Source organism: Saccoglossus kowalevskii, chromosome 18 (assembly GCF_978046115.1).
Source record: "Saccoglossus kowalevskii chromosome 18, keSacKowa6.1, whole genome shotgun sequence".
Taxonomy (NCBI): domain Eukaryota; kingdom Metazoa; phylum Hemichordata; class Enteropneusta; family Harrimaniidae; genus Saccoglossus; species Saccoglossus kowalevskii.
Genome location: NC_140658.1, coordinates 18,494,966 through 18,518,010, shown reverse-complemented (window position 1 = coordinate 18,518,010; position 23,045 = coordinate 18,494,966). Strand labels below are relative to the sequence as shown.

The 23,045-nt window shown below is 34.6% G+C and overlaps 3 protein-coding genes across 3 annotated transcripts; 1 reads left to right on the top strand and 2 right to left on the bottom strand.

Annotated features, from left to right (window-relative positions):
- Window positions 1–1,468: 1,468 nt before the first annotated feature.
- On the bottom strand, window positions 1,469–6,418 carry LOC100367100 (peroxisomal membrane protein PEX13-like). The gene is made up of 4 exons (XM_002730316.4): window positions 6,144–6,418; window positions 4,284–5,047; window positions 3,264–3,389; window positions 1,469–2,920 (listed from the first exon to the last, which is right to left on the bottom strand). Exons 1-4 carry the CDS (start codon window positions 6,239–6,241, stop codon window positions 2,511–2,513), a joined length of 1,398 nt encoding a protein of 465 aa, XP_002730362.2. The 5' UTR covers window positions 6,242–6,418; the 3' UTR covers window positions 1,469–2,510.
- A 4,239-nt stretch (window positions 6,419–10,657) lies between these two features.
- On the bottom strand, window positions 10,658–15,778 carry LOC100366946 (ribonuclease H1-like). The gene is made up of 6 exons (XM_002730315.4): window positions 15,617–15,778; window positions 15,132–15,514; window positions 14,273–14,427; window positions 13,809–13,893; window positions 12,171–12,292; window positions 10,658–11,266 (listed from the first exon to the last, which is right to left on the bottom strand). Exons 1-6 carry the CDS (start codon window positions 15,712–15,714, stop codon window positions 11,180–11,182), a joined length of 930 nt encoding a protein of 309 aa, XP_002730361.1. The 5' UTR covers window positions 15,715–15,778; the 3' UTR covers window positions 10,658–11,179.
- A 192-nt stretch (window positions 15,779–15,970) lies between these two features.
- LOC100366492 (small ribosomal subunit protein eS7) lies at window positions 15,971–22,731 on the top strand. The gene is made up of 6 exons (XM_002730312.3): window positions 15,971–16,044; window positions 16,466–16,552; window positions 17,200–17,271; window positions 17,891–18,034; window positions 21,463–21,678; window positions 22,598–22,731. Exons 2-6 carry the CDS (start codon window positions 16,478–16,480, stop codon window positions 22,673–22,675), a joined length of 585 nt encoding a protein of 194 aa, XP_002730358.1. The 5' UTR covers window positions 15,971–16,044; window positions 16,466–16,477; the 3' UTR covers window positions 22,676–22,731.
- Window positions 22,732–23,045: the final 314 nt, after the last annotated feature.

The window sequence follows — 23,045 nt, the reverse complement described above, 5'->3', positions numbered from 1 at the left end:
AAATTTCATGATTTTCATCAACTCACAAAATTAAAACGGTTCAAAAGTTGAACCAGAGATATTTACAAGATTATCCATTATAGATGGATATATTTCAACAACCAGTGTAAATTATTTCTTTAAATTTGTTTGCAGTATACATTATTACAAGTGCCAACTTTCACTTTACCTACAAATTCATTGAATCTACATAAAAAATATTGTCATCACTTTAATATAATTGCATATCCACAATTTTACAGAAGGGTTTTGGTTTAAAACCTTTTAATGTGTTTAAATGGATTTACTACATTCTTCACTAAATATTTTTTTTATTATTAGGGATTTGTAAATATTGAATGAGTCAGTGAATTATTACACCATGTCACTGATAAAAAAATTAAAGCCCTATATTAAAAAAAATATTGACAGCCGTGATAATTTAAAAAAAAAAATTACAGTATAAAAGTAGAATTTTCTCAAATTACTAGATTTAATATTTGCCCACATGAGGGCGCTGTGCCATCTCCCCAGAGGAAAGAGAAAGCCAAAAAGTATTTTGATCATAGTTTTGATGAAATCACACAGGTGTCTCATTCACAATGCAAATCCTATGTCAGCATGATACAGTTTCAAGTCGCCTCTGATGTGTTCTGATGCGTGACAAAGCATTTTCTTGGAAAGCCCAGACATATTTTGCACTGCCATTATCTTGTGAATGATAAGTGCAAGTTTAAATGTCCTAGCCTGAACGCACTTCATTTGACAACAGTCCCAATGAGCCATATTAAATTCAAAACTTAAACTCGAGAAAAAGTGGAAAACAGTTTTGGATAATAAAACGCTGCAGATTTGCTGCATTATTATGAATATAAACTGAGAATAGCCAAACTTATATCGATATTATGTTGATTCTTCGTCAAGTATAATTTGTTATTACTACACTTACTATTCCTTACGGATCAAACTCTATATATCTAGGCAATCAACTTTGGTTTTTTTACAGAAAATTAGATGGGCATGTGCTCTCTGTGTGAACGAAAACGATGGCTTTGTTTATACAGATTTCTTGTACTTGCTTCCTCGTCGTTTGTATCGGCGTCGTCATTGGTTGGTTATAAAATGACCCTGGGTCACAGGGTCACAGGTTTTTCCTTGCCTCGTCTGTCATTAGAGTCTCCACTTTCATTATTTTTCTTGTCATTGCATTAGTAAAATGATGGTAGTAAAATAGAATATTGACTTGGAAAATAAAATACTGTAAAGGGGTTAATTATTCACTGGGTTTTAATTTTGTTCATTTCGCTGACTGAAAAATGCGCTAAATTAAAATTAAAACCGAGTGAATTTGTAAAAGTTAGCATAGAACACATTATCTAAATGATAAAACAGTGAATACAAAACCCACTGAATATGCCTGAAAAGGTAAATCAGCGAAATTTAAACCCAGTGAAAATTTTATAGTAATTTAAAAGAAAGTTACGCAAAGTTATGACCATGTTTTTCCGAAGATGTCTTGACTGTCAATAATGCTGACATGGATATTAGATAAACATGCACTGTTTGCGACAGGAAGCTTATCACCCGTTATGTTAGAATTGTCAACAAGAGTAGTTGTGGTTATTTGTGTTAGTGTTGAAAACACTAATTCGAGCAGCGTCCCTTGAAAAGCTGGGATGATGTATCAAGGTCTAAAGTAACAGTTTTTTTCAATTTTTGAAAAATCAAGAAAAACAAACATTTTCCTTCTCGCTACCTTAATGTAAAATATGTTACTGGTGAATAATTATAACACTACTGTAGAATACTTTATTTTCGCTTGGAATTTATTTTTGCTATTTTCGCTGAAGGCATGATTCCATGAAAATAAAATCCAGCGAATATACTTTTTTTTTTCCTATATTTTACATTAAACTCGCCAAAAATCAGTGAAAATAAATTTCAAGCAAAACGCCTCAAAAGCCTTTTCAGTGAAAATTAATTCCAGCGAAAATAAAGTATTCCACAGTATATTCCAATCCCAAAACTCAACTAAAACCTTTGCACTCACTATACATACCTCTAAACCATTTCTCCAAGTGTTGGAACATTAAAATATAATGAAACCATCGCAGAGGTCAACTACTGTAAATCTTTTAATTTTTACTGCTGATTATCCTGATTTGATTATTTGATGGCAATAATGTGAAATTAAAGCAGTAAACAGTTTATATGAGCCTGAACTACTTGTACTACCAGGGCTTAAAGTCCATGGAGGATTCGCTAGATGCCCTACCTTACTGCCTTGGTGCCCTTAAATTTTTATAACATAAGTTTCAATAAGTCATTTTCAATATGTTTTGCTGCAAATAGGAGTGCACTCATAATTTCAAAGTTCATGTACTTTGTACATAAGTTTTTGATCTGTGACGAGCTTGCCCACACACTGCTTTCATTTAAAGTACTCATCTCTGATTCCCTCCCTGATGCTGGGGACACAAGATTTATAAAATCATAGACTACTGTGACTCTAAACGACAACTACACATATTCTACGGATTCTCCGTTGCAGAATTGTCAGCAGTGTTGGCTACAACAGCTGCAGGGGGGGACTGTTCACTCGTATTCGGTACAGTTTGTTTGTTTTGAAAGTTCTCCTCAAATTCTTGCAGATTATCGAAGTCAGTCCTGTTATCATTGCTCGGTTGCCTGCCTTCAAAATAATTGCCTGAAGCCATACTGCTAAGATCTAAAGAGCTTGGAGTCTGGTGAATTCCAGATACATCACCAGGAATGGGCCGTGATTGTTGTTGTTGTTGTGGAGGCAACTGTTGCTGTTGTGCATTCACATGTTTCTTTCCACGCCTTTTTCCAAGTATTTTCACATAGTTTGCAGGAAGTAATCCAGGTTTCTGACCATTTACACTGCCAAGGAGCCATCCTCTAACTCTGGGTTGGAGTTCTGTTGTAAAAAATATGCAATTTGATTAATATATTTTGTTAACTGTGGCTGAGAATGTTTTGTACACACCTAACTGGCTGACAATACAGCTGTGTTACAAGTAATGTTGCTTTCAGAACGCGAGTATTGAAGCAACATTGCTTGGAACATAGCTGTATTGTCAGCCAGTAGGCTGATGTTTTTGCCGACAAGATGTGGCCACCACAGTAAAATAACTTCTTTGTAAACGAAATTGATTAATACAATTATAACACTATTACAGCTATCTCAACAATAAGTCAATGTGTACTTCAATATCGGAAATAACGTCTTCCATTTTGGGAAGTGTTTTGATGGCAGTTACCTTTTGGTGCTACATTAATAAGACTTCCAGCACGGAATGAAATCTCTTCACTACGTTCACTGTCAAAATCATATTCAGCCCTTGCAACAATGTGGTCATCTTCACCTGTTGCCCATCCATTTGGATCTGAAAAATAAACATAATTTATTGAAAAGTATGTTACTGTCTATTCTCATAACATAGAATTAGTTAAAGTTGCATTCCCACATTGTAATTATGTAAAACATCACCACCAGAACAAACTAAAAACATAAAATGTTTTAAATTAATGCTGTTTTAGCTAAAAACTTCAAATTATTAAAAGAATATACTTTAAAAAACTTCATTTTCACTTTGAATTTATTTTTGCTATTTTTGATTTGGTGAAAATTAAATCCAGCAAATACCGGTACAACTTTTTTCATATATTTTACATTCAATTCATCAACAATAAATTCCATACAAAACATCAAAAATATCAATGAAAATTTATCAAGTATTTTACAGTATCCTGTTCTCACTTTCCCACATACTTTTTATTGAGAGTCCCAGAGGGTCTTATTAATTGAGTCCTAGAAGGTCTTATTAAACACAACTACAATGTAACTTGTCTATTGTTTACAAGTCTAACTTAATTTAAAGCGCGGTGGTTGTGGCGCAGCGCATCTTCGAATTTCATGTAAATAAACAATGTATTTTACACGTGTTGTATACGTCGCTATGAGTCCCATATCAAACAGGACGCGACACGACGACTGCCGCCCTTTAAGAGATCGAATGAATTCTTATTCTGGTGCTAATTTCTAATATATAATCTCAACATTTGATAGTATACAGGGGAAGGTATCTCACAGGTTTGCAAAGTTGGAATAAATTTTTAGAATCTAGCAGTAACAAAGCAATATATGACACCATATGCCACCCAGCAAAGATTACCTGATCAGTTTCACAGAACAGGGCAGAACCATGAAAATATGTAGTTTTGAAAATACAATCATTTTGAAAAGATATTATTTGAAAACCCTGAATCATGTAACTAACCTTCTGAAGTACCGTTGTTGAGAGAACTCAGCAGTTTCCATATCAGCCATGGAGCACCAATCACAACGCCAAAGAACATAATTATTGGCCAGGATTTAGGACCATTTTCACTTAGTTTCTGTTCCGCTTGCTGATGTACTTCAGCCTGCACGTCATTCCAGACATCATTTGGCAGATTTGGTTCTCGCAAACGCAACAAGACGAGCAATCTTCGGTATAGGTATTTCAGTGTTCGAAACAACGCAAATGCAGAAATAACGCTTACCATGTGGTGTTTAAGTCTAGAGAAATGATCGGCGACGCCAAGAACAGCCCGAAATGAACTATATACAGCATTGAACGTAGATTCAAGCATCATGCTAACAGAGCCAAATGCCTGTACAATGCTTTCAATTGATTGGAATGCTGCGCGACTACTCTCCTCTGCTTGTTGTACGAATCGGCTTCCGCCTTGAGCGTCCATGCCATAGCGATTCATACCATACATGCCCCCACCGTATCCACCAATACCGCCATAACCCATACTGCTTCCATAACTTGACGAATATGGTGAATACCCGCCTCCATACATGCCACCTCCATACATGCCACCTCCATATCCACCTCCGTATCCACCACCATACAAGCTAGAAGAGTATGGTGAGTAGCTGTTCACACCAACGCCACTGGTCAGTCCTGGTCGTGTTGGTAAGGGTGGGGCCAAGCCTGGGGTTTGGTAAGTTGATGGCAGAGTAGTTGATCTAGCATTAGTCATACCACTCAATCTGATTACAAAGAGATACACAAAATTAAAGTTTTCTAGTGCTTCTTAGTAAAAGCATGATTTTATTATGTAATGACCATTGCTGTCACATTGATGAACGTATCAGCAAAGAATCATAGAAATTATATCGTTGCAGGGGACCTGAACGCAAGCATAAGAATGCAAATTAATCAGCAATGCATGGCCACCATGATAGGAGATAACTGGCACAGAGATATCTTACTTTTTTTGTTCTCAAACAACCCTGCCTACATGATCATTTCAGAAATGATACCTACATTGATGGCATCTGAAAAAATCTCAATAAAACAACCATCTCCACTTTCACAGACCTACTATATATCACTTTCACAGACCTATAGATCTCGCACAGACCTATAGTTCTCACAGAGACCATTTACATCATCAAATCTTTATTTTGTTCATAGCTATAGCTGTGGTTAAGTTTGCATTCAATGTATATTGTTTACAATATTGATTGTAATTTATTCCAATGGACACAAATTCTTTTTAATTCTCTGTGATTAATGAGTGCTTTTAGTTTGAAACTCTTTCCGTGTTTATAAGAATTCTTTGTATTCAGAAGAACTGGTCACAGTCCCTCTATCAGAGGACTGTGAACTGGTGTAACATAAAAGTATCCAGTAACTGAACTGAACCAGATTAGTATTACAGTCCATTTGATTGCACCATCACTTTCACTTAGTTCAGGCTTTCATGTTCAGGATATTGTTATACTTATTTATTTTTCCCTCTATCTAATATGGGTAAAATTTGTTTCTACCATTTTCCCTGTATTTTATTTAAACATTTTCTTCCAAAGTTTTCCTTGGTCAACACAACTGCACTATCAAAGGGCCCAGCATGGTAAAAGGTCGAAATTACAATTATTCTTCTGTCATTGATAATTATAGCAACATATCAGTTTTCTGATTCTAATCAATTGCTAAAGTTTGTTCACTTCCAAGATTAGCCAATACTACAAAGCTAGAAATGCGTGATCTTTGGACACAACCCGATATATTCGGCGGCAAGAAAATGTATAAAACAATGTATAAAATTACACTAGCGTTAACAAATACACAATTATAACTTACCCTGGAGTTAAACCAGCAGAAATGCTATCCACGTTTTGCTGGTTTTGTCCGACATTTGCACCAGAGGCACGCTCCCATGGTTTCAGCGGAGCAGCCATATTTGTGCAGGACCCGATCGATGAGTCGCAGACGATTTCAACAGGTAAATTTAGCTGTAACTGCTTATTGGACCGAGGAAATATAAATTGTTAACGAACCATTAAATGTGCCTAACCCGAACGATAGAATCACAATAAAACATTGGGTATTACTAGAGTTCAGAAAACTCCCGAAGCCAAAACCAGTCTCAATATTGGATTGACCTTTGACCCTATAATTCACTATGTCGCGTGAGGGCGCACATTGATGTAAATCAAAAATGTAGTACTTGTCAGCAGGTGACACTCCATAATTATCTAATGGATACCATTCAGTTTTCACACAGCCAATGAGTCTCAAATCTAACTACAGTTGAAAAGAATGGTCTATCTATTGTTTAAAATTGTATAAAACTAGTATTTTAAACCTGAGATACCAGCAACTTCAGAAATTAAATGTAAAATTAACAATGGCTATTTGTATGGAATTAGAAAACATTTGTTTTTTGGTATAGAATATTTTTTATTTAGTTCAAGCTGGAATAATTGAACAATTTGTGTGTAATCTTATCTTTTGATTACATCGACGTTTTCATTTTAATATATTATCTAATGACAATTATTTTTTCATATTTTTAAAAAATAATTTGATATTTTTTTTAAATAATATCACCTGTATACCATATTAATTTGAAGATTTAGTACTAGATGGAAATGCAAATGATTTTTTGCACAATTGTGACATACCAAAACTCAGTGAGAATGATAAAATGTTGTGTAATGGTAACTTAACTTTAAATGAATGTTCTATGGCCCTGCAGTCATTACCAAATAACAAAAAAACACCAGGTGATGATGGTCTCTCCTCAGAGTTTTACAAAACTTTTCATCATGTAATTGGTAACTATGTGGTTAGGAGCCTAAATAAATCATTCTAGCTAACAGCCACACAAAAAAAAGGTGTCATTACTTTAATAGGTGATTTTCCGTACAACTGCGAGATTTCGCGAGATGCATGAAAGACGCGCGTCGAACGTCTGCCGCAAAAATCGAACGATTTGATTTTGAACTCAAATTTCTTTATTTCGTAGCGCACATCGACCGGCCAATCTTTGACAGAGGAATATTGCATTCGAATATCCTCACTTGCCCATCATCAAATGTGTACAGCACATTATTGACATGGAAATGTTCCCCAAAATACTTTCGCGTTTGTCGAATCCCACGCGATGTTTGACGCCACTACGACGCTCATTCTCCTTCCCAGAGTTCCTTGCGGTTAGATCACCGAAAGTATATTCGTAATAGAACTCTGCCTGGGGAGATTGTATATGACCTTTGTTTGTCCTGTTTTTACGTTCGATTTCACGCATAACGCGTGATTCTCGCAGTGAACGGAAAATGGTCTATTGCGAAAACAGGAAAAGATAAAACATTACTCCAAAACTACAGGCCAATAACTCTCATTAATGTGGATGTTAAAATTGCATCAAAAGCTCTGTCAAAGCGTATTATAAAAGTTCTAACAATTATCCATTCAGATCAATGTGCCTTTGTAAAGGATAGGTTTATTGGGGATGCTGTAAGAACAGTATTGGATGTCATGTGGTTTCAAAGCAATACAACAGACCTGGAATTTTGTTATTGTTGAATTTTCATAAAGCATTTGATTCTTTAGATAAAGGATTTATTATGGAAGCATTAAAGACTTAATTTTTGTGGATTCATTTATTAAGTGGGTTAAAACTTTTTATAAAGTATCTCCTCCTGTGTTATGAACCATGGGTACTCCCCGGGTACTCTACTGGTTATTTCCCGGCCGATAGGGGGTTGCACCAAGGTGACCCCCTATCCCCATACCTTTTTGTTGTAGTTATAGAACTGCTTGCAATCAATATCCGTAGAAACCCACAAGTAGCTTGTTATGAATTTTCAAAAAAAAAAAACATATCAAGTTAGCAATGTATGCGGATATCACCAGTTTAAACCAAAAAAAATAATAATTTGAACTGTTGGAATCAAAATTTTGGTAATTTACGTAATATATGACATCAAGAAATTTACTGAAGAGAATTTTTAACAAATCTGTGAATTATAGTCCCAGAGGGCGCTGTCTATCATCGAGAGAATACACATTTTGAAAACGTTTGAGATATCACAGTTTGTGTATGTAGCAACAATGGTTCAAACCCCAAAGACAGTTATTAAGGAATTAAAACAAATGTTTAACTTTATTTGGAACGGTAAAGATAAGGTGAAATATAATACTAAAGATGATTGAAATTTATTCTTTTTTGAAAGCTCAGAGATTTAAATGGATTAACAAGTTGGGAGGTCAAGCCGGATGGCAGGTGATTATGCGAGACGTGTTAAGAAAGAATTTTGGTGGTAACATACTTTTTCTATGCACTTACGATGAACAGGAACTGAAAGAAATTGTCTCGCCATTCTTTCTAGATATTTGCCTTGAATGGGCAGCATTTGCACAAGTTTTCCCTGACTCACCTAATATAATAGACCGTCAATGGCTTTGGAATAACAAATATATAAAAATTGGGAATCGTTCAGTTTATTTTAAATCACTTGCAGTATTAATCGAATTATTGATTCATTCAACAATAAGGGCAACCGTCACAACTGGAATTACTGGAAAACAAAGCGACTATCAACTTTAGATTATTTACATATTCAGGGATTAAATTCTGCTATACCGATAGTGGAAAATTTAAATTCATAATAACAGTCACAAGTGGTTTGAACCAGAAAATGTAATAAAATCTCCAACTATTAAATCTAGGTTGGAGTAACTGTATGATGCATTTCCAGTAATTATCAAGAACATTTGTAGTCTACCTTACACTACTACAATATCAACAGATCTTAGAGCTTTTCAGTTTCATATCATCCATAAATGCATTCTGTTTTCAAAACTTTTTTGAATGGAAGTTGGTAGACTCCCCTCTATGCATTACCATACGTGTCTTACAGAAATTGAAACTATAGAGCACTTGTTTGTAGAATGTCCTTGTGTACAGTTGTTGTTGGAAAAATTGCAGCAAAACTGTAATTTAATTTCAAATAGTTTGTAATGTACAAAATATTATACTTTGCATTTATGAGGTGAAAATTATTATGCTGAATCATTTTATTGTTTAAAAAATACATACAAATGTAGAGAAGAAGCGAAAATCTTATCATTTTTTGGTTTCAAGGCATACATTAAAGACTATGAATATATAGAACATGAATTCACCTTAAAAACAGGCAAAATATATCATTATCAGAAATGAAAGTCGCTTAGGGTATGGATTAACGGGCAGCCACCCACCCACTCACTCACTGCCAGCAGGCATCGCTGCTCAATTTTATAAATATCAAGGTAGTAAACTGGTTACAAATGTTATTTTGTAATTGTAAATTAATTTTTATATTATTGAGATAGCACAAACAAAACATAACAGCTGGCTTTGAAGGGTACAAAATAGAAAATGCCACATTAGCCCACATCTCATTCTTGTTTTCTTTTCAGTTTTCCTGGGTGTCTACGCTTTCGTTACTGTAAACTATTACCCGGTATGTTAATATTGTGTAGGAAAATTTAAAAAAAAAACCATGGGGGGGGGGGGGGGCATTTTTTTTATGAAAATTCATCTATGCATAATTAATCCCCAGACTCTAAGATAGGAAAGAATTCTTGATTTTGATGTATTCTAATGATTAAAAAGTCCGCTAACCATACATGGGCTATGTGTGACTCTATGTACACATGTAATATTTTAAAAAGAATTGCTCACGGCATGTCTGAGACAGTCAGCTGATCTACAAGGAATAATCAAATAAATGCGTTTAATTTACCAATAATTACTATTGGAGCGATTATTTGTAAGCGGTGTGTGAATAGCTAAAATGATCAACAAAATGGCGTGTATGGTCTTACTAAATTGCTGTCAGAGACCAAAATCCTTACATATATACTGAAATAATGCTGTATTTTTTGTGCCTTGCACTGTTATCTATGGTTTCTTTACTTTTAAAAGTAGTCAGAAAGACATTGATTAATGTTTTTTGAGGCTAAGACTGTAAATGTGAACATGCACCGTATCCACATTTTGAATACCAGGGCCAAACCATTCGATGTAGGGGTGGCAGTTTTTTTTTCACATTTCCGTACAATAAAAACAGCATCTCCTCGTGTATGACAAGGTACTGTAAATACAATAAGGATTGTTATATCTCTCAACATGTCTTTCTTTATAGTTTCAAGCAGTATTCATACTGGCTGCCCCCATATAGTTAATATCAGTAAATTAATTGTATTTATTTAAATATCACTTGTACGCCCACTGAACATGGTCTCAGATATAGGTGCAGATTCATCTTCACATGTTGGTCCTTATACAAACTAAGACTAAAAAAATTCTACTGACGACCAGCATACCAGATAAAATGTACCATGGGGTAATCTTTATTTCATAATCTAAAAATGATGTACAACTACCTTGACTAAACACATGGCTGTACACGACATCAAATACCCTATGTACCCAAGCAGTGTTTAGTTATCGGTAGCTAGAATATATGGGGCATTCCACATGCTGTATGCTATGCCACCAATGCCTAGGTACAATGCTAGTAATATTTCATCACAGGTGACTATTTACGATGGATTTGATTGGCTGAATGAAAACACTGTCACATTATCAACTATCTGATTCTGGAGAATTGCCTGCTCACTAATAAACATACATTATTTCACAAGGTGTGTGTGATGTTTACATAAATCTGAATGTGTAATATACTAGCGTTATACCTAGACAAAGAGACGTATAGTGAATGGAACATACATTCCAGGATGACAGTTGATATAGCCATGGCTGTTGAGGCAACATAAGTTTTAATAATAAATTTTAAAATATAAATTTCATGTGGCAGTGTAAATGATGAGTCTTAAAGAACAGCTTAAGGGAGAGTTAAACATGCGCCAGCCTTGGCTAGTTTATCAGCTTCTTCGTTGCCATGGATATTACTATGTCCAGGCACGTGTACCTATAAAGATAAAATTGTATAATCTTTCCATTAACCACATCAACTTTACTTTAGATTTTATACTAAAATCTATTTTTGAACGGCATACTGCAAAACATGTCTTTTTCGCGAACATGTCATTTTAGCGAATTTAGCAAGAGAACTGATTCGCTGATTTGAAATATGACTTAGGGATTTGTATACAGTAATCCGCAACATAAAAATCTGGGGCGCTTCCTAATTACACTTGACAGTTTTTCTTTGTTTTTATTGAAGTTATAACTGCGCATTTGTTTTGGCAGGCAACAGACAGGTATTGTGAAAACAGGAAATCAACAAAGACAAGAGAGATTCGTTAAATCAACATTTCGCTATTACGTCATTTTACCACAATTTGCTAAAATTGCACGTCGCTTTTTCAACATGTTTTACAGTATACAAGAAGCAATGAATGTTTTTACAGAGAAGAGTCTGTGAAAAAAAAAGTCTTATTTATGAAGAGCCTGCTACCTTTGATGTTTTCATGTTAGAAATTGACATCTAGAAATGGCAGATGAGTCTGATCAATTTGCTTAGAGATGCCTACTTTTCCTAAATATAAATTACTGTCTATGAGACACAAGACAAGTATTTTGGTTCTGGTTGTTACACACCAACCTAACCTAACATCTATCACCAACATTGTTCATATGCAATATAGTTATCTTTTTATTAAGTCACCCTCAAACAACAAGAAATACCCCCCAGGTACTGTAATGTATAATTCCACTAAAAGTACATGTACCATATATCAAACATTATAGTGAAGTCCTTTGAGCAAAAAAACTTATCCTCCTCAAATGAAGCCAATCCAAGCTAACTAAGAAATAACAGGAAATATACAGAATATGAAAAGATATTAAGATGAAAAACAATAGTTATTTACCCATTTGACATCAATCTGTTTACAGAGTGCATCTAACTCCACAATTTCTTCTTTATTGACCACCACTCCGGATTTTGTTTTCCAGTTGTTTCGTTTCCAGTTATGAATCCACTGTGTTATACCTTCAAATGAAATTTAATTTTTGATACTTTATATAGTTAAGACTTCTACTCAGGGTGCAATAATTTTAGCTATGGTGGTTGATTTGTTTTTGTCATGCGACACACTGCTGTCTAGTTGCGTTCCAAGCCATGCTTTTCACATTAATGTATTGGTCATATCAGTGCAGGGAACCCAAAAATAAAGCTTAGAATGCAAATTAGTCGGCAATGGTCACTGCAGAAAATTGTTTAGCCACTTCACAATGATGTACAAAATACTGTAAAATACTTTATAAATTTTCACTTAAATGAGATTTCGGTTGTTTTGTATGGAATAAATTTTCACTGATTTTTGACAAGTTCAATGTAAAATATAGGAACAACGGTATATTCGCTGGATTTTATTCTCACTGAATCATTCTTTCAGTGAAATTAGCGAAAATTAATTCCAAGCGATAAAACATTTCTACAGTAGCACAAATATTTTCTCAGATTAAGAGTTTAAATTGTAATACACTGTTACATGCACTTTTTATTAAGGTAGAGATGCAGTTTATTTGGCTTGCTTTTGAAATGAGTAATTAGACAATGAAGAAATATAATGTTTGGTTTGCTAGCGAGCGAGAACTGATTTGAGAATAATTGCACATGCGCATGATTGAATGAACTATGACCCGTACAATCTCGATTTGCATATTGTCAATCAAAGGTCCTGTTATTTGGTTACTCATGCAAATTAAGCAATTGGATATAAACATTGCCACGTGTGAATGTTTTTTATTTTTAACCAGAAAATAACCAGCAATTTTAACAGTGTTCTAATAAGAGCTCATTGGTCAAATTATCATAGAATGTTCTTTAGATAAAAAGCGAAAAAAAACTATTTTTGATTTAAATTCAAAGAATAAACTGCATCTCTACCTTAATCATTATGTTTTTTTGATGTGTAATTTATCTTTCTGAATGATTTCCTCAAATTGATTCATATAATTTATGATCTTACCCATTGGTGCAAAAGCAGCACAATTTAGTATTTGGTGTGGTCATGTACATTTATTATTATTATATTCCCATATAATAACAGTGACTTTAATGCATGGCACCCTCTTACTGTTAACTGCTTATTTTTAACTGATAAATTTTTTGGGAACAAATGGACATTTTTCATTTGGTTACAGATCTTGATTACAATTTTTTTGAAAAAAACATATGGAAAAATTTGTTAAGTATCTGACAAATGTGAACAAAAAAGTTAAACTGCGAAAACTGTCGATAGAATCATCATATACACTTTTAATCAGTGTTCCCTGTGAGAAATTTGGTACGAAGAAATATTTTTATTTCAGATCAAAAAACAACTTCAATGAAGTTTATTTGAAAATCGAAGAAAGCCTTTCGCAAAAAAGTCTAATTTTATTGATGAATTTGAGCTTCTCAGAGTCGTCATTGAGATAATTTTATGAAAATTTGGATCAGAGAGCACACACTTTCAGGTTTTTCTGTGAATTTTGTTAATTGGGATAAAATAACAACTTACAGTTTATGGTGAACATACTGTCAGTGTAAATGGTGATGCTTTTTATATTCATCTCAATAGCACATTCCAATGCTCTACTGGCTGCCTGATAAACATTAAAACAATAGTAAGGTTTAAAAGCAAGTATAATATGACAATTATAATATCCAGTTCTCTATATTCTATGATGACAATGTGAGCCACTGGCCCTCGACATCACAAATTAAACATCACATTCAATGAAACACTATTTATATCAACTTGAAATAAAATCTGCATGTCAACTACCCCCCATATTGCAATAATGGTGTGGTTTTTAGCCAATAAGTGCTGAAAGAGAATCCTTGCCACTGTGTGATGACAGTGGTTTTGTAATTTTTCCACAAAATACAGAAATATTCTAAAGCTGACGAACACTGTACACATCCATAACTAACTAACAAGGAAATAATTTAGTTATTGCTACTGTTTCACCAGTGTAATACCTTTATCTCAGCTCGTTGGTTTGTTTGTCGTCCGTCTACTCTTTCACTGATATTACGTGGATGACAGGGACCCCAGTAGACTCCTAGTCCTGCCCTGGCACCACGTCTACCATTAGACGTACAACAACCATCGGTGTATACGGCTACTCTATCAGCTGAAAAACACAAACACTTCGTTAGCTAACAATATGGTCCATATATTAAATAGAATTAATGAAATTGTTATGTGGATAAAATGAGACATTCTTAATTTTGTTATTTTTAATTAGCTGTTGAAGCACCATAATTTTTTTCTCTAAATTGATGATGTAACATTTTGTAAATTTTAGTATATTTTTTTAAAACTCATTGTTAATTTTGGACTAAATGAACATACGGTAATCTCCCATTTTCTATGTGCCTCGATCAAAATTTTGCACTGGTTAAACTGATAATTTGATAGTGTCTAAAATAAATACAGTGTGACAATTTTACAACAAAACATTGTGATACATTTATTAGATTGAATACCACAGACTGACTTTAACCCTTATCGAGGCAATTCAGTGTAAAAATATCATCAGTTTAGGGATTGTTTCAATCACAATTCTGTATTCACGACAGTCAATATTATAGAGGGATAATATTAGATAATTAGATAAAGATACACAAAATAGATTATCAATTGTTCACACTTTCTCGTCAGAATTCACTGCATGAAAGTACTAATCTGACAATCAATTGTTAACAGAAAAAATTAACGATAAATCTAATTTTTTTGTTGCATTATGGTTTGTAAAGACAAATAATCTGAGCTACAATGGCAATGTTTTTTCGAGGTGCAGACAAATTACAAATTTATTTGATTTTAAAAATTCACCTTTATTTACATCTATCTTGGCTCGTTTATTTTGTTGCTGATGAGAACTTGTCGATATTGGTCTTTTATGTTGCTGCTGAGGAGGTGGAGGAAGATGATGATGATGGGAACCTCCACTTGTGTGCACTGGACAACAAGAACACGAGGACGGAGGAATCAACTGAGTTCTTCCACTAGATTTTGAAGGCTTTCCATTGACATTAGATAATGCAGAATCTGCAAGGGGAACTGTTGGTGAAGAAGCTTGTGTCTGTGGATTGGCTGCTCTCGACTGCCATGTTTTGCCAGGGGATTGTTTGACAAATTCCCATGCCTGAGATAGCAATGGGAATTTCTTATACCTGGCTTTGGGAAATTCTTTCACTTGTTTCTCACACTCTGGCCTGTGGAAAAAGAAAATAATTATGCTGCAGTGCGCCCTCTATCTGTCAAAATGATCTTTGAGACTCCACTCGGTAAATTGTGCAACAATTTCAACTACTAACCATGTATTGTAAACACCAGGTTTTCTACCAACACGAACTGCATAAAAGAACTTTCCCATCGTGATAATTAAACACCTCTGAAAACACTCGTGTATCATTAAAATATGCCGCGTATTCAAGAACGACAGCTTATCCCAACATGGAGGCTGACATTTTATTACCCACAATACATCAAGAGCACCGAGTTACTGAAACTTTACAATATGGCTGTTAAATGAATACAATATTTCACAATCTTCGCATTACACTAAAATTTTGTATTTTGTTCTAAAATGTATAATATATTTTAAATATCTAGTGGTGGTAATTTAACTGTTTTTAATATTTTTAATAAACACAATGTTCGGCTGTCTCGCGGTCTGGAATATTTTCCACATAGCTAGGTAGCCTTGCCTCAGTCTTTTTCCTAAATGGCCGCATTTGAGTAGGTACGTACGGACGACTGCTACGACGGGAAACAGTCGATTTAATTGAAATAAACAGAATCTTGCATAGAATACATGCAGCCACCGAGTAATTGAAACATTTTTCTGTAAGATTGAATTGTAAGAAAGAGTCGATGGCAAATTTAAATACCTTTTTGAAGACGTTCTTTCAATGTTGTTGCTCAACTTTGGATGCATGTTTATGAGATGTATTCGTGTGTAAAAACGTAGGGCATGTACTTCCAGTATTAACGTTAATACGTGATCAGCAGTTTTATTAAGTGTGAATAAGTGTAATTTCAAAATTGAACGATCAATCGCAGAACTGATAATTTTATTCACCGGCCGTCAATCATGTTTATGAAATGCATGTATCGTGTATTCTTATTCCATCGATAAAGTGTTTTATTTTCCATCTTTGTAGACACTGGCCACCATGTTCACAACCAGTGCAAAGATCGTCAAGCCTGCGGGCGAGAAGCCTGACGACTTTGAGCTCCAGGTGTCACAGGTAATGTATTTTTTGTGGTAATCAAATTTGTAGAAATTAAAGGCTTGCATTTACTGTTTTTTTCATGTAGTGAATATTGTTTTTTTTGATGTGTTGATGGACTTGCTACCTTAACCTGTTATTGCTTCAGGGGCCAGTTTTTTGTTTTGGAATATAGAGGTCTCCGTCTATGTCACCAACCCTCCAGCACCGGATAGTTGCACACCTAAAATCTGTGGGAAATCTTAAGCTTTTCTTTAACAATGGTCTGTATTGAACCAAAAGATGCCTATTGATCAGAGTGTGCTCAGAAAACTGGCTTGAAAAACAAAACTAAAGATTTCTAAATTATTTCCGGACATAGACATGCACCATTCAATTCATTAACAGGATTTTTTACTTGATCCTTCATTACTGTACTACTGCATTACTGTAGAGTACTTTTTTGCTTGGAATTAATTTTTGCTATTTTCCCTGAAAGAATGATTCAAAAATCAGTGAAAATAAATTCCATACAAAACACCCAAATAATCTGTTCAACAAAAATTATGTCTAGCTAAAATAAAGTATTTTACAGTAGTTTTATGACTGTTTTCCTGAATATTGATACTTGATTGAATTTATCATTTGAATATTTCCAAAAATTTGTAATGATGTTTCTGTTTTAGGCCTTGTTAGAATTGGAGATGAATTCTGATTTGAAGCAACAGCTTAGAGAACTATGGATTACTGCATCCAAGGTAAGCCTTACTTATTTGTAAGTAAATATAGTTGAAAAAAAAACATGAACTTTTAGATCAAACTGTTTTATTGTATTCCTCTGAAATAAAGAACACTGATACTTTGTCTTCCAAGTTACGCTGGCAATTGTAAGTGATCACTATAAATTTGTTCTTTTCACATGATCCAACTTTAACAAAACTAGATCGATACTGCAACAGGTCCATTGCCCACTAGTCAATATTGCAATAAAAACATGCATTTAAAGTGTTACGCTCAACAAAATAATTTCTATGAATCTGATTGGTCATCAAATTTGTTCTTGATTTTCATTGTTCTGAAGAATAAACTTCAGTATGGCAAGTAAAATAAACATTTCATTCCCAGTATGCAAATTTCTTTCATAAATGAAACTGTTAAGATTTCACTTCCAGAATTATTTGCAATTTCGAGGGCTTTTTCTTTAAAAGGGAAGTTGATAAGTGAAATTTGCTAAATTAAATCCACATGAACATGTCGAATGACAATAGAACTCTTGTTTTTCTGACATGTTTGTGAACTTAAAACAGAATGAAATCACTCAAAACATCAGAATAATAAATGGTTTTATAGTATACTGTTCTTTGTTGTTTTTTGTAGGAAATTGATGTTGGTGCAAGTAAAAAGGCCATTATCATCTTTGTGCCTGTCCCTCAGCAAAAAGCTTTTCAAAAGATACAAACACGACTTGTACGTGAGCTTGAGAAGAAATTCAGTGGTAAACATGTTGTATTTATTGCACAGGTAAGTAGGAGTGTTAAGAAGAATGAGATATGATAATGGTAAATGAAACTACACCAATGATCTCTTAATGGCAATCATGTACCAGGGTTTTTTCTAGAAAAAAAACTGCAAGAAGCACTGCAATTCAGCAGTGCCACCAAGTGGGGGAGATAGGGTTCTCCCTACCAGGGTGTGGAATTTTTGATAATTCTAAGTTAAAATTCTAAGTTAAAACTATCAGACGGTCACAGTTGAAGACTGGCCACATGTGATCTTTGGTCATTCAGAATTTTATGGTTGCCAGAGGATCTGCTCCCCAGGGTAAGGGGGCGCATAGCCATGGCATAAGGGTGCTGCGCCCCTGTTCCCTTGTTCAAAAAAATCCCTGATGTACAATGGTCTTGATAACTATGAATAATCATATTTAAATACTATTTAATGGATTCCTGATTTATAGCCATGCTCGTTGTCTTGCTGTGTTTCTGTCCTCGCTTGTCTTTAATTGACTACACCATAGTGTCTTGCATGGAATTGGATGGAACAAATTGCAGTAGTGAAAATATTGTGTAATTTTATGACCAATGAAAAATGGCATTTCATGTATTAGGACATTAAATATGTCTGTACATTTGTTTGCTGCAAACTCGTGGTTTACCTTGCAAAATGGCGGCTATACGCGCAAGAGCTCTCACAATCTGAAACTTTTTCTTGTTTTTTGACTCCCATGTGCAAAGCACATAATGGGTTAAAATCTGTACATATTAATTACCTAATTTGCATAATTAACCAATTTTAAGCTTTCACACTGATATCTAAAGTACTAATTATTCCATTTCAATGAAAGTTGGTACAAAGATGCTCTAGGACAATGTACAAACCTAATTAGTTTGGGGTAAAAATCTGTTCATATTAATTCCCTAATTAGCGTAATAATTCATAATTTTTTTGTTCTAATCACATTTCAATTAAAGTTGGTACATATATTTTCTGTTACATTGCGCAGACCTCATTATTTTTACACTAAAATCTGTTCATATTAGTTTTTGCATAATTAGTTTTCAGCTAAGTAATTTCAAATTATATTTAATGTGTTAAATACTCTCATTACATGGGAGTTCTTTCTAAGCTTTCTTTGATTTAGAGGTTGTAAAGATTGTGATCTATCTATCCAGGGTTCTCCCCAGGGCTTTTTAGCGCCGAGGTCCGCGGCGCTATACTTGTGAAGCTCGGCGCTTTACTTGAGACCTCGGCGCTTAGTGTTCCGACCTCGGCGCTTGATTTCATATTTGACATGCCAATATCAGATGTGCAAAAGCTTTGTTCGCCACGCTGGTCAGCCCCGGCCGTCACTCAAAATTAGTGACCACAACGGAAACGCTTCCGACCAGGACTATTGTCCGATTGTTATTATAATTACGTACCGACCGACACGCATCCTGCCAGTCGTGGATTATAATTTGTAAACAATAGACCTAGTCGCACGATACGTAGCGGCTAGTCAAATTTGTGAAATTAGCACCTCTTTTTTTGTAAGTAAATACTTTCTGCGATAGACACAGTCTTTAGATTGAAAGTTAAAATTCTTTTAAAATCAATTCCACCTCGATATAACATGGTCAAAGCGGAGTTTACGATCAGTTTACGCTACTCAAGAAAAAAACAACGTGTTTATTGCGTGATTTGGTAAAAGACATTTGAACTGTTATCATCACGAATCATGTAAAAACTCTTCTTTCAAGACCTATTTTACCTTTTAAAAATTGCTAATCACCTCTTTCGAAAACCATCATGCAGTTTTCAATTGAAATCGATGCCAACACATCGTGCTACGACATCGCTTAACTTCCGCAATGTAAATTATTATGATCACTACCATTCGGAAAACTTCGGATTCTACCGGCATTACCATGCGGCATTTTGATTGGTTAATGGCATTCTTGACCCATCGGGTCAAAGGACACATGCTAATGTTCACAAACATCATGGCGGGTCTGTTTTTTTTTACCGAAGCGATCGAGTGATCAAAAATAATCGCTCCCGATAAAAATAAGTCAGATTTTACTTTAATTTCATATAAAAAAAAAGAAGTAACATTTAGTGAGGAATTATTGGTATAACCGGTGTATAACATCGCCAAGTAAGTTATGTCACGTCGTAACTTTGATGATCGTTTTGAAGTTTAATTTGTTCGCTCATTACTGTAAATGTAAACATTTTAGAAGTTGATGGTACGAATAATAAATTACAACAATACGCCAATTAATTACGTTGTCGATTTTTTGAAGGTGAATGTTTTTGGAGTAAATAAAATCATGAAATTCGTGAACATATTTCTGGCTTAACGTTTCGAATGCGTTTTATTCAACGTTTTACAATAGACAATTAAATTGCAACAAAAATTTATTTGTGTTTGTTTTTAGTCTGCAGCATCAGTATTTCGAGAATGTTTCAAACTCTTCTAAATTGTGAAACATAATGTGTTGATTCCATTAAAAAAAATATTTGCACTGTGACTGAGCTCATTAATATTCATAATTGTAAATGAGTTCTGTTAATTAATGAAGGAAATGTATGTAAATGATATGCAAATTAATATGCAAATTAGTTGCAGCGCTATGCATTTTTTCTGGGGAGAACCCTGTATCTATCATGTTTTGATATAGTCCTTACAAAGTGTATCTATTAATGCTTATATTGCAATCACCTTGTGTAGGGGTGACATTTAATACTTTTTTTTTCCTCTTATTTCTCTGCCATAAATGAATTCTATGCTAATTTGTGAGGTGGCGGTGGTGGCAGAGCTTTGTTATTCCTAGCAGTAGGATTTTATCAGATACCTTGTATTGCCTGGCCTCGTAACGCTATAGGAATTGTGGCGTCACACCAAGGCAATAATTTCCTGTGTCGCGCCTATCCTCGGCATGCTCGAATTTCATCAATCAAAATAAAACGCGTCCCCCTAAATTACGACATTTGTATATGATAAAACCTTTATGGACTGAATACGGCTTTTGCTGCTCTCGGTCGTACAGCTTATGTGTCCTCGGGCACTTCCACCACATGATCTCTGGCCGCAAAAGCTGTATCCTATCAAAGCATCTTCCAAACCGGCATTATCTCTAACAGAAAAAAAAAATCAACTCCCAAAAATTCACTGTTAGTGTGGTTTCACACATACTACATAGAAATACTGTTTCCACGGTGATGTTACCCTGTTCAAAATTATATTTCTGTCAATAGCTTTAATTTTCCCATGAAAAAGGTTTGCTAGTCTGCGACTTTTGTTTATATGAATACAATACAATTTTCAAATCTCAAAAATTCCTAACATCGAAAATTAAAATGCTTCGCAGTAAGTGAATTTGCTGAGACAATGCTAGTTCAAGGGATAACTAAGGTTAGCATGTAGTTACAAAATTGATAATTGAACTTGTCTGTTTCATTCTTAGAGACGTATTCTTCCAAAACCAACAAGGAAAACAAGAATCAAGAACAAGCAGAAGCGCCCTCGCAGTCGCACATTGACATCTGTGCATGATTGTATCCTGGAAGATTTAGTGTACCCATCAGAAATCGTTGGCAAAAGAATTAGAGTAAAATTGGACGGGAGTCGAATGATAAAAGTGCATCTAGATAAGATCCAACAGACTAATGTGGAACACAAGGTGAGAAAAGGGTTTTCAGTTGGATAGTGACTGAAAATTCAAAATCTTTCTCTATATCAGCAGAATTCTACAGTTTGTTAGACAATGTAGGTCTTGATCAGGGGACGATTCTTGATCAGGGGACAATCCCTCATGACATGTCAGCATATTGCATTTCTCATCATTTCAGATTGTCATAATTATGATTTACCAAAAAATCTGAATAAAAATTACATTATACAATACTGTAAAGGGTGGTAGTCTTCACGCCACACATGCGCGAGATGTATGGGTCTCATGTAAACAAAGATGGCACTTTAACTGTTGTGCAGATCAACAAGTACAAACTGAGACGTTACCAAGCTTTAATTAAGTATTTTTTAGGTGATTGGAAGGTATAGAAGGGAGCCACCAGCAGTAATTAGTGCAAGTCACACCCAGGTCAAACCTTGTGCTTGTGATTTCCATTAGAAGAGCGCATTGGATTGTGGGAAAATCATTGTTTATCAACACAAATGTCGCACATGCGCAGCGCGACAACTGCTGCCCTTTAAAATACTAGCGTTGAAAATTTCTCTTTGGTCCAACAACAATTACTTATCAATTTTTGTCTCCATGAATGCTGAAGTGGTTTACAGTACTTGTAATAGAATCTTGTATAAACCAAAAATTGTATTTGTTAGATAATTTAAAGCAGGGGAGTCGTCACCTGCGCATGCGTCAGATGGCCATAGCGTGTCATTGTTTACAAACAAGCGTCTACTCTGAGCCTTTGCGTTTTTAGTCTGTGTTATCGTCGCTTGGGACTCAATTCTACCGTGTGTGCAGGTGACGACCCTCCCGCTTTAAGGGCTTGAACAGTGTTATTTCAAAAAATATATAGTTTCATAATTGCAATATAATTTTTTCACATGTCATATTTTGGTATGTTTCTTTTCAGACTGATACCTTCTCTGCTGTATATAAGAAACTGACAGGAAAAGATGTGGTCTTTGAATTCCCAGAACATCAATTATAATTTCACTTGACATGTATTTGATGAAGTGAAGTAAAAAAAAAATATTACAAATGTTATTGTGTCTAGTGTTATAATGTAGGGTTAACAATCTCAATCAACAAAGCACACAAGTTTTGTATTTTTATCCAGTCATAGATTGTATTTGCTGTGATATGAAAAAACATATGGTGCATACAACATAGATTATGTTCATGGATTACTAAAGCCTATGCATGTCAAGTCTCTAAAGCATGCGAGATTCTAAACTACAAGTTGTTTATAACAAGTGAAATTCTAGTTGTTCCCTTCACTGTAAAACCGTGACATCCTTAGTGTTTCTGTTGGAATGACCACAGAAAGTTACTTTACAAGCCCCTGCAATGATTATAGA

Coding starts and splice junctions, on each gene's coding strand:
- LOC100367100 (XM_002730316.4), bottom strand. CDS start 6,241: ATGGCTGCTCCGCTGAAACCATGGGAGCGTGCCTCTGGTGCAAATGTC. Junction 5,048..6,143: donor TCTGCTGGTTTAACTCCAGG/GTAAGTTATAAT, acceptor CTTTGTAATCAG/ATTGAGTGGTATGACTAATG. Junction 3,390..4,283: donor CAACAACGGTACTTCAGAAG/GTTAGTTACATG, acceptor TTTATTTTTCAG/ATCCAAATGGATGGGCAACA.
- LOC100366946 (XM_002730315.4), bottom strand. CDS start 15,714: ATGATACACGAGTGTTTTCAGAGGTGTTTAATTATCACGATGGGAAAG. Junction 15,515..15,616: donor CCTGGTGTTTACAATACATG/GTTAGTAGTTGA, acceptor CTTTTTCCACAG/GCCAGAGTGTGAGAAACAAG. Junction 14,428..15,131: donor CAAGATAGATGTAAATAAAG/GTGAATTTTTAA, acceptor TGTGTTTTTCAG/CTGATAGAGTAGCCGTATAC.
- LOC100366492 (XM_002730312.3), top strand. CDS start 16,478: ATGTTCACAACCAGTGCAAAGATCGTCAAGCCTGCGGGCGAGAAGCCT. Junction 17,272..17,890: donor TATGGATTACTGCATCCAAG/GTAAGCCTTACT, acceptor TGTTTTTTGTAG/GAAATTGATGTTGGTGCAAG. Junction 18,035..21,462: donor ATGTTGTATTTATTGCACAG/GTAAGTAGGAGT, acceptor TTTCATTCTTAG/AGACGTATTCTTCCAAAACC.